The following is a 24,083-nucleotide window of genomic DNA, read 5'->3' as shown; positions in this document are numbered from 1 at the left end:
AAGGCAGTTTCTAAAAACAAATCTAATTACGTGCTTGATCGTTTTCGGACTGTAATTCCGTGTGCAGAAATAAGCCTCCCATGTCTTTTTTTTTCCTTGTACATTTACACGGGTTTATTTACTAAGCTGTAAAGTCATTTATGTGTTGTTAACCATTATTAACCTCGATTACAGGGCAACATTTCAGACCGTAAATAAACATCATGAAGCTGTACGTTTCAGTTCTGCTGGGATGATTTTGAGAAGGAGCGGCTCACTGATTTAAAATCAATGACACTGCGTTTGAATCGGGGGAGCCTGGTTCAATTCCCGGAGTCGGCTCCTTGTGACCTTGGGCAAGCCACTTTATCTCACTGTGCCTCAGGCACCAAAAACATAGATTGTCTCTGTACTAACTAATGTACAGCGCCCTGGATTAGGACGCTATATAAATGTTGCTATAATTAAATAAATGATATATTACTTTCAGGATCCCATCGTGCGACTTGAGGTTCTTCAAAAAAGATGACATTGTTAGGAATTCTGAAGGTGACTGCAACAGGTGGAGAAATGAGAATGTCAATGTCTCTCTCTGTCTGGGACACCCCAAAACTTGTGCTGAGTAATGACTCCTGGGGGTAGCAGTATGTCTGCAGTCCTCCTTCTAAGAGCTGGAAAGAAATCACATTTTTTATCAGATTTGAAGGTTAAGTACCTCCACCACAGGGTTAGAATACAGAATCACTGATTTTACTTATTAATCACTCTTCAAAGTATTACAGTTTTACTTTTGCAGATGCAATATTTTTTGTTAGACAAATGATTACATAATGTATTTAAATATATAGTACAGTATCTGCTCAGGAGATCATGGATTTACACAGTAGGTCTATTTGTTCTGATTGCCTGATATCTAAATCTTCCAATGCGTTTATTGATTGTGTGGATGTACTTTTCAAATACAAGCAGTCGTTGTAAAGTCCTTTCTAAGGAATCTTATAAAAAAAAAATTAAAAATAAACATTTGGCTAATGTTAGTCACCTTTCTCCTTTAAAATGTATGTTTTCAAACTCGGTACAACTGCAAGCTCTGTGTTATGAGGTAGGACTCAAGATAATCTCTTGTAATTATTAGATATTCAGGAATACAATAAAATGACTGAAATAATGCGCACAATATACCGATTAGAACAGAAATGTCATTTCTTTTTCACTGTCACCTTCTCATGGTTGCCAAAATATGTGACTAAAACCCCAATTTAAATGAAATGCAGCATGCTCTCTTCTATAATAATAATACTACTACTACTACTACTTGTACTACTACTACTACTACTACTACTACTACTAGATCAAAATAGACTACTACGCGCCTCTGTGTCTGTATGTCCGAGCCGTAACTTCAAGACCATGAGACCTGAAACTTTGCATGCATACTAAGGGAACCCTAGGAGTGAGCACCTGGGAGTTATTTTTTACTTTGGGAGGGGTTCTCCTCTTTTTAACTGCGCCGCCTCTGGTTACTCCCTCTCCGCAAGGCCGCTGATTAGTCGGCTTCTCGGCACAAGGCCGATGATTGGCCTTTGCTTTGTAGGGAGGTATGTGATAGGTGGAGCTGGCAACCTTCCGGACATTCGTTAAGTCCAGAGTGTATAGGCCGCGGCTTGGGGAGGTATCACCGCGAGTGCGGCAAGGGGGAGTGTGGTGAATGTCACTCAGTGAGGGATTGTGTCACTTTCCGTGGAGGGGTGTGAGTGAAAGGGGGTTATCACTTAGTGAAGAGGCTGTGAGTGTCACTGATGGGGTATGAGTGTCACCGAAGGGGAAGATCACTGATGGGGTGTGAGTGTCACGGAAGGGGAAGGTTACTGATGGGGTGTGCGTGTCACTGAGGGGGAAGGTCACTGAGGGGGTGTGTGTCGCTGAGGGGGAATGTCGCTAAGGGAGTGTGTCCGTAAAGAAGGTAGATGTCACTATAATTGGGGGTGGGAAGCTCAGTGACTGGAGGTTGGGGGTGCAGCCTCACTAAGTGGAAGGTGGTATTAGTGATTGAATAAAACTGATAATGGTGCCCTCTTGAAACTGTGGGTTAAAGTCAGCAATGGAAAAGATGACACCAGAATACTGCAACCCGTGCAAAGCTGGGTAATTAGATAGTAACTAAAAAGAAAGAGTTAACAATACTGAATTGCTGTCGTTTAAGTGATTGTGCGTTCGTTTTCTGCTTATAGTTTTTTGGCCACAACTAAACCACTCTCCTGTAAATGAAAAAAACAATTCTAAGTGTCTTTTGTACTGGGTAAGCTTACTATAACACCTGGAACTGGATTAGTATATTTGGAAGGATGGTGCCCACCTATTAGTTTTAGCAGCCCACCCACCTACTCCCAGGTGATATACTTATGGTTACAAGTCAGACAGTCTTCCTCCGTACAAATGAAAGCGAGAATCCGGAGGAATTCAGCTCCGAAGACATTTTAACAACAAATGAAGTCTGGATTTGCCTGATCGGGGGTTCTCTCGGTGCGGTGTGAAACCTCATCATACTTTGACCAAACTATGCAACTAAAATATTAGAAATGTATAAAGATTTGCAGGCTTTTAGAAAAGAATCGGAAGAGAATGGAAACACAGCAAGCCAAGGATCAAAAATGACTTTATTGAATCATGATACAACACACAAAACCGACAAAAAGTCTCGCCACGCGTGTCGCACCAAATGGCGCATTTTCAAGGCGCGGCACTTGAGTGCATTAGGGTGCCTGAGATTTAGGATATTTGACAAATAAATCTAAACAGGGGGGGGGGGGGGCACTGCTGATTGAACCCGCCCTGCGTTTCAGGCCCTTCTGGCAGTGACGGGGTTTAAGAAGGGTTCTATTTTGCTAGAGCTGCTTCTCAGAGAAAGGCTATTTATTGTTCCCAGTGCAGGCTGCCAGAAATGGCCCAGGGCACACGGGCTGGGATATATTGGCATGAATGGCAGTTAACACCAGATTGGGGGGCGATACCCTGTATCGGCGCTTAGTGAATCTCCTCCACTGTCTTCTACACCCAGCTTCTGGATCAGGGTCCGTGAAGCTCCAATTAATCCTGCTTTACTGGAAGAAATAAAAGAATCCAAACCAAAAACCGGAGTCGCACCCTGAGGCTGCGGGACCAGTGTTTACTGCTGCATGTGTGCCTGGCGGCGCTTGCACAGATAAAAGCCGCGGTCTGTGGTCTGCAGGAGAGCGATGGGATGCGCGGGGTGGGTACGGCCATGACGGGGCACATCTGCCCTTCCATTGGCTGCCCGCCGACCACGTGATCGCGTCATGGCATGGAAAGACAAAATTCCTGTCTTCCCTGACAGCGGACGCGATATGTGAGCGCTCGCACACACATCTACTGGGGCCTGCCCGATAGAGCTGTACGTGGGGCCCGATAGAGAGCTCTACGTGGGGTGTGTCATGCGCCACGCCGTGGCCACTGGGGACCTAGCCTAAAGCTGTTCTCACTAAGGGAGGTATTACTTACCTGGACCATGGTCCAACTGTTCACTTGTTTACACTGAGGAGGCAGCTTTAGCACGTCAAAGTAGTACACTCCGCCTAAGCTTGTGAACTGGCGCAAGTCCACTACGTCATCCTCAAGGACATCGCCATGTCCGTCATCATTTAATAAGGGTGATGGAGAGTGATCTAAGCAGTAAGATAGCAAATACAAGTCAGGGATGTGCAGAGGCTAGAACTGAGGTGACCTTAGATTAGGGGGAGCTGACTCCAGCCCTCATGGGCCACCAACAGGTCAGGTTTTCAGGGTGAGAAACACAGAGAAAGTGACAAGCCACAAAAGGAAAAAAGCCTCGTATACAGTACAACTGTGCTCCTGTAGTGTAGTGTTGTAAGACCGCTACCACATTCACCGCCGAACTCCACAGCTGAACCCGCTCATGGACGCCATCAGACTGACATCATAATACCCCAACGCGCGTTTCGTGTGATGCGTCACACTTCTTCAGGGGGGAGGAGCGGTTGTATACGAGGCTTTTTTCCTTTTGTGGCTTACACTTGGATTGCCTACTTGTGTTGCTATCTCCTCCTGATACTCCACGGGATACAATAGTCTCCATCTGTGGTCACTTATGGTTTAACTAATTTAATTACTCACAAGTTACTATCTACCATTTTGGAGATATATGGCAAAATTCCACATTATATGTTTTTTGCATACTGGATCCATGCTAAATTAAGACCTTACCTTCATTACATGCTGACTGGTGGTTACAATTAGGGAAGCACAATTATACACTGCAATTATCTACCTTGCATATACTTCCCTGAATTTGCACTACATGCACCCCACCATTATCTATTCTCCCACCTGCTCCCCTATTGGGGATTTATGATATTCTATTTTGTTTTTGACACATATGTTACCTTATTTATCACTTGTTTTTCGGCGTCACTGTTTGATACTATTAAAAGTTGATTGTTTTTGATTTTAGCAGTAGACACCTCTGCCATACTTGGTTATAAGTGTCATTTTGAGTGTCCTTTCTTTGGACAATATATTATTCTGTAATTGGGACAAATCGGTTCTTTTAGTGGATATTATATCCTTATGTATATACCTACTCTGTTTTCCTTTGAGTCCAACGAAAGGGGACTGTTGTGACCTTGTCACTTTCTCTGTGTTTCTCATATGTATATTTTCCCCATGTACCAGGGTTAAATACATCTTGTGACTTTGAGCGATATCTTGCTATTATCTATTTCAGGTTTTCAGGACATCCCTGTTTCAGCATAGGTGGCTCAATCCTGCTTCAGCACTGGTGGCTCAATCAGAGACTCGGTCTACGACTGAACCTCTGATTGAGCTACCTGTGCTGATGCTGGGATATCCTGAAAACCTGACCTGTTGGTGGCCCTTGAAGACTGGAGTTGGCCATGCCTGTCTAGGATATTGTCCGTTATTCTATTGGCAGCCTTGTGCAGTCATATTTATGGCAGGACATGGAAAAGTTAAACCTTCATTTTAAGTTGCATACAACTTTTTGCATCGAAGAAACATTAGGTATCACTCAATAATCTGATTTAATAATAAAACACAATTCCAAACACAAAACTTTAGGTATGTTCTCAGGTCACTCAGAATATTTACTTAATGCTGATTTTTATGACGAACATATAAGTGATCACAGTGTGAGAATTGGATAGCAAAGCATCGCAGACTCCCCTGGCACGAACAAGACTAATGATTTTAACACAGAAAACATTTTAAACAAACACATTTTAATAGTTATATTATATTGACTATATACAGAAAGTGACTGAGTGATGTATGATATTTCTATAGCAAAATATTAACAAAAACGTTCCAGCACTCAAAAAGATGAACGATACAAAATGTTTAGGAAAAGTATACCAAGTGTATTTAACAGCTACAATGGCAAAAACAAGCAACATAAAAATCGTCAAAAAAAAGACATAGTACAAAACAACGTACACAAGAATACAGCAAATGGCAACCCCGATACCTTCAAGTCTGTAAGAGAACTGGCGCCGCGGGTCTCTGCCGACCTGTCTCCTGTGCGGTACCTGCCTTTTTTTGATGATTTGTTTATTTTTACCATTATAGCTGTTAAATACATTTTGTATACTTTCCCCAAAAAATGTTATCGTTCATCTTTGAGTGCTGGGACGTTTTTTGTTAATACTGATCTATTTTCTCACCCATTACGATGTCCCCATGCACCTTCATTGTTTAATTATATATGATTGGTTAAAAATGGTGTGCCGTCTCCTCTCCTCCATTGCAGGACACATCCTCCAAAAACCAAGAAGGAACCTGATCTGTGTGGAAATAAATACTTTTTCGTATGAAGACCTCTGGGGAGCCGGTTCCTTCTTGTTTTAGGAGGATGGGTTCTGCATGATACGTCTCCCCTATGGGGGATGTTCTCCGTGAACCCGAGGCAGTTATATAGATCCAGAGCGTGCACCTAACCATCTTCCTTCCTTTCCTCCATGTACATATTTCTATAGCAACACGTGGAACAACTCAATGTCGAGTTTCTGGCTCATACCATTAACAATGTCTCGTGTTAAACGTTATGAGAACCGCATATTCATAAAAGGGTCTACAACCTTCTGATGTGTCACCCAGTTGACTGTCTGTCCTTTTATCGGGCTCCTCTCCAGTTGGGCCATGTGCCTCGCTTACACTTTTAGTTTCACCTCTAGGCGATAAGGAACTTATGACACTCTAGGAAACAGAGGTGACATTGTTGGAATAATAACAGCCATACTTTATTCTTGACAATCCACAATAACTAATGGTGCAAAAAGAACCTATAATGTCCAGTGAATGTGCTTTCTCGGGCACAGGAGATCAAATGGTGTCCAAGGTTGTAGAAAGCCGACACAAGGATGTCCCACTTCATAGGCCAGTGCTTTAAGTACAAGACACCTCTTCTTTGCCCGTTATGATCAAGATAAAGCAATGAGAAAACAAGGCTTATATAGCAATATAATAAATATGTACTTTAGTAAAACTGTAAGAAATGCACATAGCGGCACAAGTTAATAGGTAGAATGTCTCATGTATTTGTCCCTAATCACAATTGAAGTTTTAGACGAGGAGATGTTGTAAACCGTTGGATTCCCAGTAGAGCCTGTGTTTCCGTGGCCAACTCCAGTCCTAAAGGGCCACTAACATGTCCGGTTTTCAGGATATCCCTGCTTCAGCACAGGTGGCTCAAACAGTGGCTCAGTCGGATATCGCCGCTTCAGCACAGGTGGCTCAATTTTCGACTGAGCAACATGTGCTGAAGCAGGGATATCCCTAATACCTGGCCTGTTGGTGGTCCTTGAGGTTTGGAGTTGGCCGCCCCTGCTGTAAGATGGACACAATCGTACCTTTCTACCCTCTGACTTCATTTCTTCATCTGTCCCAATGACGCTCTCTGCAGTTGTTTTATGGTCTTCCTCTGTTGGCTTCCAGTCTCCTGTGCTGCTCTCCAAAACCATGGTGTCTGCTGGTTTGCTTTCCTCAACTTCCTTGATCCGTGGGTGGAATGTGAGGCTTTGGTGGGAAAGGTGGTCATAATTTGTGTGAAACATGCGTACAGCAATGCTACACAGAGCGAGCGGCTTTGGTAAGTCAAATCGAAAAGCTTCTTCTGGAAAGGCGTAACCTCTGAACCTGGAGTGAAAGGCAAAAGCAGAACAAGCATATAAACACATATTTATTACACTGCCATCGTGTGTAGGCCGAGAAACTGGACACTCCCTTAAATTGGCCCAAATGTTAATATTGTTGTTCTTCCCCTTTTGAGAATTGTTTTGCCAAAGCCTCATTTTTCCCAGTTCTTATATGCTAAACACACAGACACCCGGGTAACTTCAGCGCTGACCGCAAAGTAAAACAATTCTCTTGTGAAATAACTTTCTGTTAATACAATCCACTACACAACAGCAGCAGCAGCAGCAGCAGAAGCAATATCCGTTTCTGTCATGGAAGACCTGCCTGGGGCACTGTGAATTGTCCCACGGAGCAGCAAGAGACTCGCTGTAACATCCCCAGCACAGTGCACATTGAAAGGGTGCTAACTTATTGATCATACATAGTCCCTCCCAAAATATAAAACTTTTACATAATGCATGAAAATATAACATTGTAGCATATGTAACAAACATGAGAACATTATGCTAGTGTGTGTGTGCGTACCAGTGTTTTTCAACCAGGGTTACTCCGAACCTTTGGGTTCCCCGGGCAACCCTAATGGGTTCCCTGCAATTATCTGGTGATTTGAAAATGGTATCAAAATACTGAAAAATGCATCTGATCTCAGACACACTATTAGAGAGGGTCGGGGTTCCTTACAATGCATCTGATCTCAGACATGCTATTAGAGACGGTTGGGGTTCCTTACAATGCATCTGATCTCAGACGTGCTATTAGAGAGGGTTGGGGTTCCTTACAATGTATCTGATCTCAGACACGCTATTAGAGAGGGTTGGGGTTTCTAACACTGCATCTGATCTCAGACGCACTATTAGAGAGGGTTGGGATTCCTTACAATGCATCTGATCTTATGCTATTAGAGAGGGTTGGGATTCCTTACAATGTATCTGATCTCAGACACGCTATTAGATAGGGTTGGGGTTCCTTACAATGTATATGATCTCAGACACACTATTAGAGAGGGTTGGGATTCCTTACAATGCATCTGATCTCAGACGCGCTATTAGAGAGGGTTGGGGTTCCTTACAATGCATCTGATCTCAGACGCGCTATTAGAGAGGGTTGGGGTTCCTTACAATGCATCTGATCTCAGACGCGCTATTAGAGAGGGTTGGGGTTCCTTACAATGCATCTGATCTCAGACGCGCTATTAGAGAGGGTTGGGGTTCCTTACAATGCATCTGATCACAGAGTTGCTATTAGAGAGGGTTGGGGGTTCCTCAGAATTTCACTTAGGGTTCCTTAACCAAAAAAAGGTTGGAAACCACCGCTGTGTACAGTACCTTGGATTCTTGTTCAGATTAGCCCAGATGTACAATGTGACATTTATATTTTTAATGACCGTCTGCATATTCCCAGTATCAATGTCAGACAGAGCCACGGCATTCTGTAGGAACAAAAGCAAAGCATTGAAGTGACAACATGATCTTCTTTTATTCCAGGGGTTCTCAATCGCAGTCATCAAGACCCCCTAAAAAAAGGTCAGGTTTTAAGGATATCCCTGCTTCAGCACAGGTGGCTCAATCAGTGGCTCAGTCGAAGACATAGCCACTGATTGAGCCACCTGGGCTGAAGCAGAGATATCCGACTGAGCCACCGATTGAGAAACCTGTGCTAAAGCAGGGCTATCCTGAAAACCTGACCTGTTGGTTGGGTCTTGAGGACTGGAGTTGAGAAGCCCTGGTTTATTCAATAAAAACACAATTGCCTGCATAAGGGTTTGGTCCCGCTGCGTCCGGCGGCGTGCGCGGCCGCGTTTCTCACCAGCAGGGGTATCCTTCCGATCCGGTCCCAGTCCCCCCTCGCTGCACGGGTCACAACGCGCTGTGATGCGTCAGCCGCCAGGGGATGCAAGAAAATTGCGATCCCGAGCGGTGACGCGTCACATGGTGCGCTGATGAGCCTATCAGCGGCGGGGCGGGAGCGGTCAGAGAGCTTCCTCCACAAGGTAGGGGGTGGTGTGTGTGTGTGTGTGTGTGTCGGGGGGAGGGATCAGCACGGAGAGGAGGGCATTTGTGGGGGGGGGGGCTGTTTACCTTCCAGCATACAGCCGGCAGCAGCTCCCTCCTGCAGCCCGGGATACCGACCCACGCTGCAGCCATCCGCTGGAGGGGAGGGGGGGTGGTATCGGACGGGAGCAGCAGAGGGCATGTGGAGGGGGGGAGTAGCACAGAGAGCAGCAGAGGGCATGTGGGGGGTCACTCCTGCAGACCGGGAGACCCCGCTGCAGCCCTCTGCTCAAACCACGCCCCTCGGCCGCCGCTCCCGCTCCTTATGGACCGTATATAGCGGTCAAGTGCCTCTCCACGCGCCGCCTGTCTGCAGTACGGGCGCGTGGTCTGAGGTAGCGGGGCCTTAGCCTAAAGCATAAGTACTGTACCACTTGAGCAAAGTTTTAGCAATGTAATGGTGCTTAGTCTATCATTGTGGTATTTACAATACTCTACTAATTGTGTAATCATTTGTATTGGAGTGCCTATGTTAAATGATATACATAGTGGTATATTCATTAAAGCCTGCTCGCTGTTTTCACAAATGATGATGGGTATGGCACTTTCATGAAAACATTTAATTACTGGAAAATGTGCGGTCCGAGCTTAGACTGAAATATTGATCAAGTCTACTCAGTGAATATCTATATTATTTAGGGAATGCCTCTGGTTCATTTTGCCTTGTGTAGATCCAGAACAAGAGGTTGTAGAGTAGTATTGAACCCCTAAGAACACAAGGCATAAGATGAGGCTAACGTAAGTAAACACGTGTAGAGGAGTTTTCCATTACAATAACTTCAGCCTGACAGCTTTCATTAGTTACTACTATAGATTAAGATTTAAAACCAGAGACAGAACATGAAACACAGACAGAGCTCAGTGCACATCCAATGACACCTATACACGGTACAGTGCCTAAATATATATGTATATATATATAGATATCTTCTGAATAAAATGGTCTTTTAGTTTAACTCTTTGGCCAAAGTGTTGTAAGCCCCTGAGCCCCTACACGGCAGACCACATCTCAAGGGTACCTAACACTAATATAAATTCTTAATAACCTGTACATTACCAGGAAGAATGATTTATAATAAATCTGTCAAAATCAGCTGGTCATGGCTGATTTGGAGGGTGGCTCCTACTCCCTAGTTTGAAGCTCACCCCCTCCCACTTTTAAATGGTTAAAAGCCCACTCAATTGCATTTCCCACTCTCAGGGGAACTTGCTTACAGGTTGATTGCGACAACTCTAATACAGAGTGCTTTTCCTGGTAATGTACAGGTTAATAAGAGCTTCAATCAGACTTAGAACTATGCAACTCATTTTTACAGATTTATTATAAATCATTCTTCCTGGTAATGTACAGGTTATTAAGAATTTATATTAGTGTTAGGTACCCTTGAGATGTGGTCTGCCGTGTAGGGGCTCAAGGGCTTACAACACTATGGCCAAAGAGTTAAACTAAAAGACCATTTTATTCAGAAGATATCTATATATCTATATATATATATATATATATATATATTTAGGCACTGTACCGTGTATAGGTGTCATTGGATGTGCACTGAGCTCTGTCTGTGTTTCATGTTCTGTCTCTGGTTTTAAATCTTAATCTATAGTAGTAACTAATGAAAGCTGTCAGGCTGAAGTTATTGTAATGGAAAACTCCTCTACACGTGTGTACTTACGTTAGCCTCATCTTATGCCTTGTGTTCTTAGGGGTTCAATACAGGCATACCCCGCTTTAAGGACACTCACTTTAAGTACACTCACGAGTAAGTACATGTCGCCCAATAGGCAAACGGCAGCTCGCGCATGCGCCTGTCAGTACGTCCTGAACAGCAATACCACCTCCCTACCTGTACCGAAGCTGTGCGCAAGCGGGGAGACTATAGAGCCTGTTACAAATGCATTATTTACATCAGTTATGCACTTATAGGACGATTGCAGTACAGTACATGCATCGATAAGTGGAAAAAAGGTAGTGCTTCACTTTAAGTACATTTTCGCTTTACATACATGCTCTGGTCCCATTGCGTACGTTAATGCGGGGTATGCCTGTATATATATTGCCATGCTCAGTAGCACTCTGTGACACTTATACGCTTATATATATGTTGTGGTTATTTTGGGGGTTCAATATAAGCTTGTAGGTGTCTTGTATGTTTTACTATAGATTAAGATCAATTTGTAGTTCAAACACTTGGCAAGTGGAGCATTTAAATAACGGCTTTAAACAATAAATCTGTTTATGACAGCCTAAGCCTTTAGTTGCCATACACAGCATAATGAGTTGCAAAATGTTTAAATAAAAAATCTCCTCGTTACGATTATATTGTCACTGTTATTACATTAGCACTGTGTATTTTCAGCCTCGGTTTTGTGTTTTCTGACACTGATGTGATGTTTTCAGGTCTATTAACGGATTGCTGAATACCACGGGGGATGTCATGAAAACAGGCAGGGAACGTACACGACCCAAGTACCCTCCATTTGGTCATTTATGATTCAGAATATATATATTTTTTATTACTAAGCATTACAATTAACTCTGATTAAACAACATAGTAATGTTTTTCTTTGGGGGCTTTTAATGCTCCGATACCTTACTTTTCAAGCTACGATCAGCCCACAATTCTCAGAAGCGGGCATATACTGTACTGCAGGCGTGCGCAAACTGGAGACGCAAGACTTTCTTGGGGGCGCACAGCGGTTACAGAGGCCCCGCGCTCTTCAATGCAAGGCCTCTGTAACTCACCTGAATTCAGCTGGCTTCAGGCGACGCGTCGCCATGGCAACAAGGCGGGGTCATGTGACATCCCATGACCCCACTACGTAATTTGACGCCGGATTAAAGGTGGGGGGGGAGGGGCGCGACACCGGGGGAGAGCAGACAGGGGGGCGCAGCGCAGAAAGTTACAGCACGAGTGGCCAACTCTAGTCCTCAAGGGCCACGTCAGGTTTTAACGATATTCCTGCTTCAGCACATGTGGCTCAATCAGTGGCTCAGTCGTGACCTGCTCAGTCCCTGCTACTTACCTTTAGAAGATGCTCAGTTGCATTATTAAATTTACAATGGAGAAGATTCTGCAGCTCCAGAATTGTCTGCTGATAATGAGCCACGTGTTTTTCGGGAAGTGAATCAGATGGAGTCTCATGCAGGAGGAATTCCAGCTCCTTAATCAGCTAAAATACAGAGTGCGGTGAATAAGATAAAATCAGAGGAAATCTGCTTTAATTCAATTATCTTATTGCTAGAACTAAATATGTATGAACTAAAATAAATTATACAATTTAACAAAGAAAAAGTACTCCACTCATTCCTGCACTGCAAGGACGTCGTCGACGTGTCGTTTGGATGCCCTCACCCGGACAGTTATTACTCTGAAATGCTTGTAGCAAAATAAAGCAGTATCTCTTGGAGACTCGGATTTGACGGAGCCTCAGGATATATGGACATTTTACCCTCAAATAAGCAAACGGATCGATTCATTCCTTCAGCGCCAACTAAAGCAGCAGTCCAAGCTGCCATTCCCCCCCCCCCCCACACACTTTAATATGCACATCAATACAATCCACACAATAAGTAATTAGCTAAGTTGCTGATCGATCCGTTCTCCTGTGATCGATCGACAAAGATTCGGCTCGGGGGTTCACTAAATGACTGCAGAGGAGTATTCTACAGTCAGTGTAACTTTGTAAATGGTTGCTATAGAAACAAAAAGGCTAGTTACATTATAATAAATAAAAAATGTAATTCAGAGTTGTTTAAAAAAAAATGCTACAAGTATTTTCTCTTAGTACAGAACCGATTTAAAAAAAACCGTAGGATATTCTTGCTCTGCAGCTTTAAAGAAAGAAGCAGTTAGTGGCGCCACCTTGTGGTAATTTTCTTTTGCTTTAACAAATGCAGCAGACAAAGGCTCAGTGTTTTTTAACATTTGTTTGGTTAAGGCAGGGGTGCGCAAAATTTGTGAGCTGCGCCCCACTGCCCGGGTGCCGCAGCGTTTGCACCCCCCTCTCCCAATGACTTGGCGTCAAATTACGTCACTGGTCATGTGACGTCACGCCCCGTCATTTGACCCGCGTTGCCATGGCGACGCGTCGCCGAAGACCCGCAGAGAGCAGGTAAGTGAGTTACAGAGTCCTCACGCCTCCCCCTGCATTTAATTTAAATGCCGTGGGGAAGAGCGTGGGGCCTCTGTAGCTGCTCGCGCCCCCCCTACACATTCTCCTGCCCCCCAATTTGCACACCGCTGGGTTAAGGAACTGTATAATTATATTGTGAAACTCTGCAGTTCCCCAACCCTCTCTAATAGCGCGTCTGAAATCAGGTACATTGTAAGGAACCCCGACCCTCTCTAATAGCGCGTCTGAGATCAGATGCATTGTAAGAAACCCCAACCCTCTCTAATAGCGCGTCTGAGATCAGATGCATTGTAAGGAACCCCAACCCTCTCTAATAGCGCGTCTGAGATCAGATGCATTGTAAGGAACCTCAACCCTCACTAATAGCGCGTCTGAGAACAGATGCAGTGTAAGGAACCCCAACCCTCTCTAATTTTTATTTTTTTACCTAACCTTTCATTTTACCTAACTGTGCCATTACAACCACCCAGACACATCAAAACCCCTGTTTCACTTTTTCGGAGGAACATCAAATTTAGCCCTGGCTTAAATAACGTAACATTAAGTCCCCATCGTACTGGACTTTCGTAAATAGGATATAATATGATAACGCCTCATTGTAATAAAGTGGATGAAAAGATAAAAGTGACAAGACCATTCGGTGCATAGTTACATGTAACTACCCAGAATCCTCGTGAGCAGATAATCAATGCATGACGTGACAATAGGTTTGGGGACCCATGGAAGACATACATAAGGAGTGATAGGGTCTGGGGGGGAAACGGAATTGATAGCACGTCATAGCCTTGCAGAAAAGTTGAAATATCAGCAATGTTAAATTCTGATAAAAACACGTAGCAAACTGCTGGATTGTAACATCATATGTAAGAAATATTAGAATCACTGACTGTAGGACAAATGGAAAGTCTGTTGTAAGATAGGTATTTTTAACCCTACCTCTGCCAGAGTACAACCAAGCGGTGATGGTAGAGGATAGTTTTTAGAAACAATAGAACTTCAAAATTGTGAATTATTCTTTGAACAGAGTTACGTCTTCCAATCATTTCAGTAATGTATATACAGTATGCCCTACTCATATGGTGGGGTCCGTTCCAGGCCGCCACCGGAAACCGGAAATCAACCAAAAAGTGGAACATAGCATTTGCTATGTCCACCGGCGATTTCCTGTCTCTCCCCCCTTCTGTGCATGCGCAGACTCGGGCGTCCCCCTTCTGCGCATGCGCGGACTCGGCCGTCACCCTTCTGCGCATGCGCGGACTCGGCCGTCACCCTTCTGTGCGGACTCGGCCGTCACCCTTCTGCGCATGCGCGGACTCGGTCGTCACCCTTCTGTGTGGACTCGGCCGTCCCCCTTCTGCGCATGCGCGGACTCGGCCGTCACCCTTCTGTGCGGACTCGGCCATCCCCCTTCTGCGCATGCGCGGACTCGGCCGTCCCCCTTCTGCGCATGCGCGGACTCGGCCGTCCCCCTTCTGTGCGGACTCGGCCGTCCCCCTTCTGTGCATGCGTGGACTCGGCTGTCAACCTTCTGCGCATGCGCGGACTCGGCCATCTCCCTTCTGCGAATGAATGGACTCAGCGGCCCCCCAGCATATTGGCGGATCGCCGAGAAGCGTGGCCTTACTGTACATGAAATAAACCAATCTAGATGGCAAGTTTCCTAGATAGCGTAATCATTAAGCAGTTTTACAATGTGTCACAACATTTTTGCATTTTTATACAAAAACAAATCAATGATTTATTTATAAAATGTGTTACCAGGAAGTAATACATTGAGAGTTACCTCTTGTTTTCAAGTATGTCCTGGGCACAGAGTTACAACAATACATGGTTACATTAAATGAACAGAGGTTATACTGTACAGTCAATTCAAAAAAATTCACAAAAATTGGCTGCAAGGGATAAAAGGGCTGGTGAGTTTGGGATTGAAATAGAGCAGCTTTAACATCACCAAATGGCAGGAAACGGCTCACACTCTTTAGCTGTGCAGAACACACTTTTGTTGCCCTTCGCCTGCGCCAAAGGCTGTCCGCCTTTGGGGCGAAGCAGTTGTACACTGAAGGGGTTCAGATTGAATGTCACTTGTGGAGTGAAATTAAGTTTTATTTTATATGGTGGCCATTACTTTAGGCCCAACAAGAAAAAAAAATCTTCATTATTTGTATTTTTCTTGTATTTACATTAATATTTTGTAAAACGACTATTGCCAGATAAGTTTATCAGGCTGAATAAAAATAATGTCAGTGAAAATCAGAAGTGAATTTGATTAAATGTATAATGCATTTTTATCTACAGATTGAGTCTGTATATTAATATACTTGGTTAGAATAGTGCTCGAGAATATTACATACTTTAAAACTTACATTTAGCACCAAGATACTTTTCTTGAGCACAGATTGAAAATCCTCATGTTTCTCTTCTGCCCATAGGCTTAGAAATGTATTTATCTCCTGTGGTACGGTTGGATCAGGACTTCCATCGCAGAGCATGAAACGATCCCACTGGTGTCACAAAGAAACACTGTTAAAACGGCTACTAAACAGTGAGCAATATCAGCTTCGTTGAATGTCTTATGATTTTCCCCTGAAACTAGAACATTGACACTAGTGGTTCTTACACAATTGTAGACAGTGAAATTACTTAAAAACTGATCCTCAAACCACATAATATTGATAATTAACACCGTTTGGTATGGGTTTTTTGGGGTAAGTTTTCATTAATTTGGTAACCATGTCGCCTGTAGCACTTTCAAATTCCTTTTCATACCCACAATATACTGGGCTTCTTATAGATTGTAATACATTTCAGAGTCCGACAGGAGAGGCGCTCCTCCTATGTGTAACGTTGTAAAGTGCTGTGCACACGGTTGGCACTATATAAATAAGATTATACATACATAAGTGAAATTGTAGAGTACAGAGCTTTCAAAACCTCTGAGGGCTCTTACAGGACAAATTTACTTGAAGAAGAGACCAATGAGGTTTTAAAAGCTCTGTACACTATCATTTCACATTTAAAAACTCACACGTTGGTTACCTTAAAGGCATTAACATCTGTAACAATTATATACTTCTCTCTGGGAATAATTTGTCAACTAGAACTTTGAAATACACAATATATTATAATCGGCAACATTTTGCATATATATGCAATAATCAAAGATTAAAACCATCATCATCAACTTCTAATACACCCTAGTTGTTGTTGCATGTTACAGTATTTTCTCTCCACTTTCAACTAAAAATATGTAACCATTACTTGTGTTTTTGGAAGCAGCACAGATCTCCCTATTGTATTTTTGTGGTTTTGTGTATGAGTGCACCTTAAATGGAGACAATCCCTTTATTTAAAGCAGCGTGTTCTGCTTGTGAAGGTGCGGGGTTTGAATGGCAGGACGCAGTTGATATGAAGTACCCCAGTTTATACTATTGTAGGCGCTGTTCTTTTAGCCAGTGGTCTCCATTGGTTTTTATCAGTCATGTTAGGTTTTAGAAAGATCCAGGACCTCACAGAGGCATCAGAACTCTAATGCTTTACACTAAAGATGAATTGTTTTCATAGAAAAGTCTCAAACATGGGAAGCTTATTGAGCTGCAACAACTTAAAGAAGGGAAACCTTTGCATATATTCTGAGATCACTTTTCCATTTTTCGGCAGCCTCTAGCTTTTCCTCTAGAACCATTCGAAGTTCTTCCAGTTCTTCGCCTCTGTGCTCTAATTGCTGTGAAGGAGGGAAGAATGTTTGGGTAAATCACAAATTGCTGTCGCAATGGCTATGTTGCATTCTAAAATCAAAGTTAGTCACTTACAATGTCCTATTCTATCACGAATCACTCATTGGGGAAGTTCCCCCTACACTTTGTTTTAATCTAACATTCTTTTCTATTTCCTAGAGTTATGCTTTCCTTTCGATTTTTCTGCTGCAGCGCTTTGGAGAGAACTGCATAGAAATATCTAGGTGTTTGATATTTCCTTTCCTGGAAATAATACTAATAATGTGTGTGCTGATTTTATGATTTCTAAGGGGACAACAGATTAAATAAAATGTTGTAAATGTATACGCGTGCTCAGATTTGGTGCGTTTTGAGTTCTTGTGCTATCAAACAATTCTTTAAAAATTACTTCCAACAATTCATTTCATTCTGAGTCCCAATGGATCGATTTACTACTTGGGATGGTCTGAAAGGAATGATGTATTGTGTGATAGAGACATTTAACAGACTGCAGTGTTATGCTGCTTCTTAAATGTTGTTACTGTAGCAAATATACTGGAAAACCACAACCTTGGGCCTTGCGATAGGCAAGTGCAATATGGATTATAGAAACCTGATCAAATGCCTTTGGCTCTGTTTCAGTATGCTATGGAACTGCTTCTCAATGGCAGGCAAAGAAGGGTGGGGGGCCGTGTGTCCTTTCTTCCATGTAGTAACAAAGGAGGGAGAGGGAGGAGGGGGTATGACACCTTCTATCGGACCAACAAGTAGTTGATGTGTTACAAGCTTTTGAACCTCTCAGGGTGGGGGTAGGACACGATGAAGGACCCTGAGAGGTTGGGAAGCTTGTAACATATCAACTACTTGTTGGTCCAATAAAAGGTATCACACCCGCTCCCCCCTCTCAATGGTAGGAAAACATGAGCTTCATTCACAGCTTTTGTGTTGCCTGGATTGTTACATTGAACAGTGATTCTAGATGTAAGTGTATCTTGTATGTCTTTACTATTAGTTCTAGTTTCTGGAATTCCAACTAATGTTCTCGAAAAGGAACAACTAGTATTGCTTCAGTGGAAAGAAATTACATCAAAACAATGACTTGGAATCTCTGGTGGCAACGCATTTCACTCCAACACAGTGTATCTTAGTTGAATGGATGTATTACGGCTCACAACCTCCTACTAAAGCTGGGCTTATATCTGTACAAGTCTGCAGACAGACCTTTGCCTCAAGCCGTTCTATCTCCTCTTGCTCCAGACGCTCTTTTTCAAGCCGTTCAGCTTCTGCGAGCTCAGCTAGTAACCGAGCTTCCTCTGAAAAAAATAAAATCACAGGGGAAATCAAAAAAGTGGCTAAATCACACACAATTCTTGACATTTTTCCTGCGTTTGCCAAGAGTGATTCACTAATTCTCCTTGTTTTTATTTTTTTAGATCAAATTGTTTGTTTTACTTGCGTCAGCACAAGGGGCCTCTTAATTCTATGCAAATGTCCAAAACGAAAGTGATTTATGTAATTTATAGAGAATAACGAACAAGATCATTTGCTTAAAGGCGCAGTCTCACCTAGGACCAAAGTGTACTAATAGTGTGTGTGTGGGGGGGAGGGGGGGAGAGGGTGAAGACATTAAATCTGGGCGACTTTCATAAATGACCACAAAGTACTTAGTAATATGGCAATGTGCTCAGATGCAATTGCTAAAGAATCTATCACAAGGTCCAATGTTTTCTTTTGGCATTACCGCTGCTCCCCACGTTAGAGACTCATTAAGCATGTGTTAGTTTGATGTGTTGACCACCATACCGAAAGAACCTTATTCCTCTTGGATGGGTACGTATTGGGATATGTGCTCTAATGCAGGGGTGCTCCACTCACGTCCCCAAGACCACCCAACAGAACAGGTTTTAAGGATATCCCATCTTCAGCACAGGTGGCTCAGTCTTTGGGTTTTCAGGATATCGACTGAGCCACTGATTAAGCCACCTGTGCTGAAGTTGGGATATCCTTAAAACCTGTCCTGTTGGGGGGAGGGGGGGGAATCTTGGGGACTGCAGTGGAGCACCCCTGTTCTAATGTCACGAGACTGCAAGCCTTTCCTATACCTTCTTCTCGCTGCCTTCTTTCCTCCTCTTCTTTTTGGAGTCGTTGTCTCTCCGCTTTGCTCAGCTTTCCTTTCCCTTTCTTCCTCGAGGCCGCAGAAGTTCCTTTGGACGACTTAATGAAGAAACCCACGTTAGAATGAATGCGTTTCGCACGTCCAGCCGAGGCTTCGCTGACATTACCTGCTTACGCCTCACAGCTACATGTGGTTTGAGATTAACATTTGTTTCAATGCGACGTTTATACTGCGGACCACTTGTGCCATGAAGCTGTTGAGTTCATTTGCTTTGTACAAAATAACATGTGCTCGTAATGTGTTCTCATTTGCATGTCATTACCCAGCGTGCCTGGCTGCAGTGGAAGATATAAGAGCTAATGGGGAAAGGGCAGGGTTGCAGACCTGTCTCAGGCGTGTGAATCTGCGCACAACGTGGGATTTGTATTTGCTGTACAAAATAATATAAATAAGGCAAAGAAATAATAAAAAATAAAAAAACATTATAGACAGGGAATCAGAGAGAACCATCAGAATATCTCATTAGAACACGGAGCGGGGAATACTGCGTACAAGGGAAGCATAAGGAGCTCGGTACCCAAGTTCTGCCGATTTATATTTCAAGAGACAGTGACTTACCTATATGAGGCTCGGGTTAATAGCTCTACCCACTTTCAATAGAAATTCCACACAAAATCCCCTAAGGGTCCAAAACGAGCATATATCTGAGATGATGCATGGTTGACTCCGGTAGCACTGATTTTTGGTTTTATATGACTATATAATTAAAAGTACTACTTTTTCAAACGCTAGTATGGTTAATTGATAGCGATGTTTGAGAAGGTGTTACGTGTCATAATTCTGACACATTTGGAGACCTCGTTAACTGTGCCTTACTTTATTTATGGTTATTCCAATATAATAGTTACTTTATAGATTTTAAATACACATGAGTAAGGACACGTTAATATAAACATTGTATTTTCAGTGAAATACGGGTTTATTCTATGTATATTGTCACGCTGCGCTCACCACAAACAGGACGGAAGACCGCGGGGCTGAGGTGGGGATTGATAGGCACCGACCCACAACCACGCAGTCCTGTCCGGAATGTGTAGTCCTAGTCGTACCGCGTTGTAGGGTTGGAGAGGTCAGGGTAGTCAGGGTACTTGCCGTGTTCCAGGGTTGGAGAGTCCGGGTAGGTAGAGTTTCGTAGCCAAGGTCCTGGGTAATAGAAGGTAGAGTAGTCGAGTAACGAAGCCGGGGTCAAAGTGCTGGAGAGTGTAGAAATCCAAGTAACAGGCAGGGTCAAACAGGTCAGACAAAGTTCAAGACAAAACTAGACAGCAGCGGTGAGCACAATGCATAAACAGGAGTTTATGCTCAGCAATGAAGGACAGGCAGAAGCAGGTATATACACTGGCGACACACTTTATTCGAGCTTGGCTAGTCCCACGAATTCGGGTATACCCGGGTGTATTGAGGTTTGTGACTGTTTTCTGCCCGAGTGCATTGGGTTATTTTCCAAGCAGGGATTGAAGCATTTTATTCCCGCTGGCTGCAATACTGCACAGTATATATATATATATACTGCATTACAATTCATGAATTTATGCCATCTGGTAGACACGCGAAGCATTGCAGCCTATTAAATCCTAATCATTATCATTTAACAGATCAGCCGCCCGTCAGCCAGGCATGAACCCAGGCTGGGAAGGCAAATGCAACGGGGCTTGTCAGAGGTGAGGAGCGGCGCATTCCAGGTATCTGCCAGGTACATACCGGGTATTTGCTCGAATAAAGTGTGTCGGTGCAGTATGTGGGAAGGGTCCAATTACCTTGCAGGGGTGTGTACTGGTCCACCAATGGTGTCAGAGAGACACTGATCAAAAACAGCTTGCAATTAGGCTTTCCTGATGCTAGGTCTGTTTGCCGGGCAACCCGCGCGCGTGCGCGATGCGCGTCGCGACGTGATGACGTCATGCGGTTTACTCAGCAAGTCTCCGCCTGTGGGAGGCTCCAGCAGCTCCCTCACGTTCTCCTGCTTCCTGGTTGCCGAGCAACCCGTGCGCGTGCGCGATGCGTCTCGCGGAGCTCCGCCATCATGCCGCTGCGCCTGCACTGCCCTGGCAGTGCGTGGGCGCATGACTCTGCCCCGTGGTGCTTCCCTGAGTCGGTCTCCGCGCGGATCAGAGGCAAGTGTGACAGTATCCCCCCCTTGAGGGGAGACCTCCGGGCGAACCAGAGATGGTTTCTCAGGATGCCTACGGTGGAAGGCAGAGATGAGGCGGTTGGCATGTACCTGATGATGAGGAATCCACTCTCTCTCCTCTGGGCCATAGCCTCTCCAGTGTACAAGATATTGTAATCCTCCTCTGGATATTCTGGAGTTGAGAATGGTCTGAACCTCGTATTCTTGTTGGCCCTCTACCAGTATGGTTTGCGGAGGTTTAGATTGTCCTTTGGAGGATGAGTCTTGATGATAAGGTTTGAGAAGGGATGAGTGAAATACAGAAGGAATCCTCATATTTTTTGGCAGTTCAAGCCGATAGGCTACTGGGTTGATCCTTTTGGTGATGCGGAAAGGACCGATAAAACGTGGTGCCAGTTTGGGTGAAGCTACCTTTAGCCGAATGTTTTTGGTAGATAACCAAACCCTTTGTCCTACAGAGTACCCTGGGACCTCTCTTCGGTGACGATCCGCTTGTCTCTTGTGTAATATACCAGCGTGCTGTAGATTCCGATGGATCTTCTGCCATAGGTCTTGTAAGTGGCGAATCCTGTCCTCTGCGGCCGGGACTCCAGACTTGGAGATGAGGGAAGGAAGTGCCGATAGATGGAAGCCATAGTTGACCATAAATGGTGACTGTCGGCATGATTCGTTCTGTAGATTATTGTGGGAGAATTCTGCCCATGGGAGAAGTTCCGCCCAGTCGTCCTGAGTGTCAGCGATAAAGCACCTCAAAAACTGTTCCAGAGACTGATTGGTGCGTTCCGTCTGTCCATTGGTCTGGGGGTGATATCCTGATGAAAAGTGTAGGGTAACGTCCAGATTTTTACAGAATGCCCTCCAGAACCGGGAGATGAACTGGGATCCTCTATCGGACACTATGACCTGAGGGGACCCATGTAACCTGAAGATCTCCCTGATGAAAACTTCGGATAACATTGGTGCAGTGGGTAAACCCTTCATAGGGATGAAGTGTGCCTGTTTGGAAAATCTGTCCACCACCACAAGTATTGTGTCCATGCCTCTAGATTTGGGCAACTCAACGATGAAGTCCATCGATATATGTGTCCATGGACGTACTGGGATGGGTAGTGGTTTAAGGAGACCTGCTGGTCTGTTGTGTGGCGTCTTGCTTCGAGCACAAGTAGCGCACGTGGCTACGAAGGCTTGTATGTCTCTCCGCATGTAGGGCCACCAGAATGTGCGTTCGATGAACTCAGTAGTTCTTTTGGTGCCAGGATGGCCTGCAGTCTTGGATGAATGTCCCCACTCCATGACTCTCCTCTGGAATTTACGGGGAGTGAACAACCGGTCCTCCGGAACGTTGAGTCCTGCCGGGATGTTGTTCTGAGCCTTAGTAATGTCCGTTAAGGCACTAAAAGTATTTGCAGCCAAAATACAAGTGGAAGGGAGAATGGTCTCCTGTTGATTCACCTTGTTATCCTCTACCAGGAACTGTCGTGACAAGGCGTCGGCTTTAATGTTTTTTGAACCAGGGATGTAGGAAATGAGGAAGTTAAAGCGAGTAAAGAATAAGGACCATCTTGCCTGGCGAGATCCTAGTCGCCGTGCTCCCTCAATGTACAGAAGATTCTTATGGTCCGTAAGTATTGTGACTGGCGACTCTGTGCCTTCCAGTAAGTGCCTCCACTCTTCCAAAGCCAGCTTGATAGCGAGGAGCTCCCGGTTACCTACATCGTAATTCCTTTGGGCGGAGGAAAACTTCTTTGAAAAATATGCACAAGGATGAAGTGGAGCTTGAGGATTCTTTCTCTGTGAAAGTATAGCACCTGCTCCTACATCGGAGGCGTCGACCTCCAAAAAAAAAGGTAATGAAGGATCTGGATGGGTTAAGATGGGTGCTGAGGCGAATGCCGTCTTTATTCTCTCGAAAGCCTGGAGGGCCTTCTCAGTCCACTTAGTAGGATCAGCTCCCTTCTGTGTGAGTGCCGTGATGGGTGCTACTACCGATGAGAATCCCTGAATGAACCTCCGGTAGTAGTTAGCGAAACCGAGGAACCTTTGGATGGCCTTGAGGGAGAGGGGACAGGGCCATTCGAGTACCGCCTTGACCTTGGTAGGATCCATAGCAAGACCGGTATCCGATATGATGTAGCCGAGAAAAGAGGTGGATGTTTGATGGAAATGGCATTTCTCGAGCTTGGCATACAAATGGTTCTCTCTTAAACGCTGCAGGACTTGTTTGACATGCATCATATGTTCCGGCATGGATCTGGAAAAAATTAATATATCGTCCAGGTATACTATAACATGGTGGTCCAGAAGGTCTCTGAAAATGTCGTTGACAAAGTCTTGGAAGACCGCAGGAGCATTACACAATCCAAATGGCATGACCAGGTACTCGTAATGCCCGTCGCGAGTATTGAATGCTGTCTTCCTTTCGTCTCCTTCTCTGATTCTAACCAGATTATAGGCTCCTCTGAGGTCCAGTTTGGTGAAGATCCTGGCTCCCTGGAGTTTGTCGAACAATTCGGCTATCAACGGAAGGGGGTAGCGGTTTTTTATGGTGAGTTTGTTGAGGCCCCGGTAATCAATGCAGGGTCTGAGGGTTCCGTCCTTCTTTTTGACGAAAAAAAATCCTGCCCCCGCAGGTGATGAAGATTTCTTAATGAACCCCCTCTGGAGATTCTCCTGAATATATGTTCTCATGGCCTGGGTCTCAGGAATAGATA

General features: G+C 44.3%; 1 protein-coding gene across 4 annotated transcripts in view; it reads right to left on the bottom strand.

The window, feature by feature from the left end:
- The window catches only part of DNAI7 (dynein axonemal intermediate chain 7), a 43,430-nt gene that overhangs the window by 6,561 nt on the left and 12,786 nt on the right, over positions 1–24,083 (bottom strand). For all 4 annotated transcript variants that reach the window (XM_075602863.1, XM_075602865.1, XM_075602866.1 and 1 more), the window contains 10 exons: positions 19,168–19,279; positions 18,287–18,378; positions 16,969–17,073; positions 15,716–15,853; positions 12,243–12,389; positions 8,493–8,596; positions 6,882–7,167; positions 6,111–6,228; positions 3,499–3,662; positions 464–650 (listed from right to left, as the gene is read on the bottom strand). In XM_075602863.1, the coding sequence (XP_075458978.1) occupies positions 464–650; positions 3,499–3,662; positions 6,111–6,228; positions 6,882–7,167; positions 8,493–8,596; positions 12,243–12,389; positions 15,716–15,853; positions 16,969–17,073; positions 18,287–18,378; positions 19,168–19,279 (1,453 nt within the window). The remainder of the gene's footprint in view (positions 1–463; positions 651–3,498; positions 3,663–6,110; positions 6,229–6,881; positions 7,168–8,492; positions 8,597–12,242; positions 12,390–15,715; positions 15,854–16,968; positions 17,074–18,286; positions 18,379–19,167; positions 19,280–24,083) is intronic.

The sequence above is a fragment of the Ascaphus truei genome, chromosome 5 (genome assembly GCF_040206685.1).
Source record: "Ascaphus truei isolate aAscTru1 chromosome 5, aAscTru1.hap1, whole genome shotgun sequence".
Taxonomy (NCBI): domain Eukaryota; kingdom Metazoa; phylum Chordata; class Amphibia; order Anura; family Ascaphidae; genus Ascaphus; species Ascaphus truei.
The sequence above is the reverse complement of the archived record's forward strand: the minus strand, read 5'-3'. Positions and strand labels throughout refer to the sequence as shown.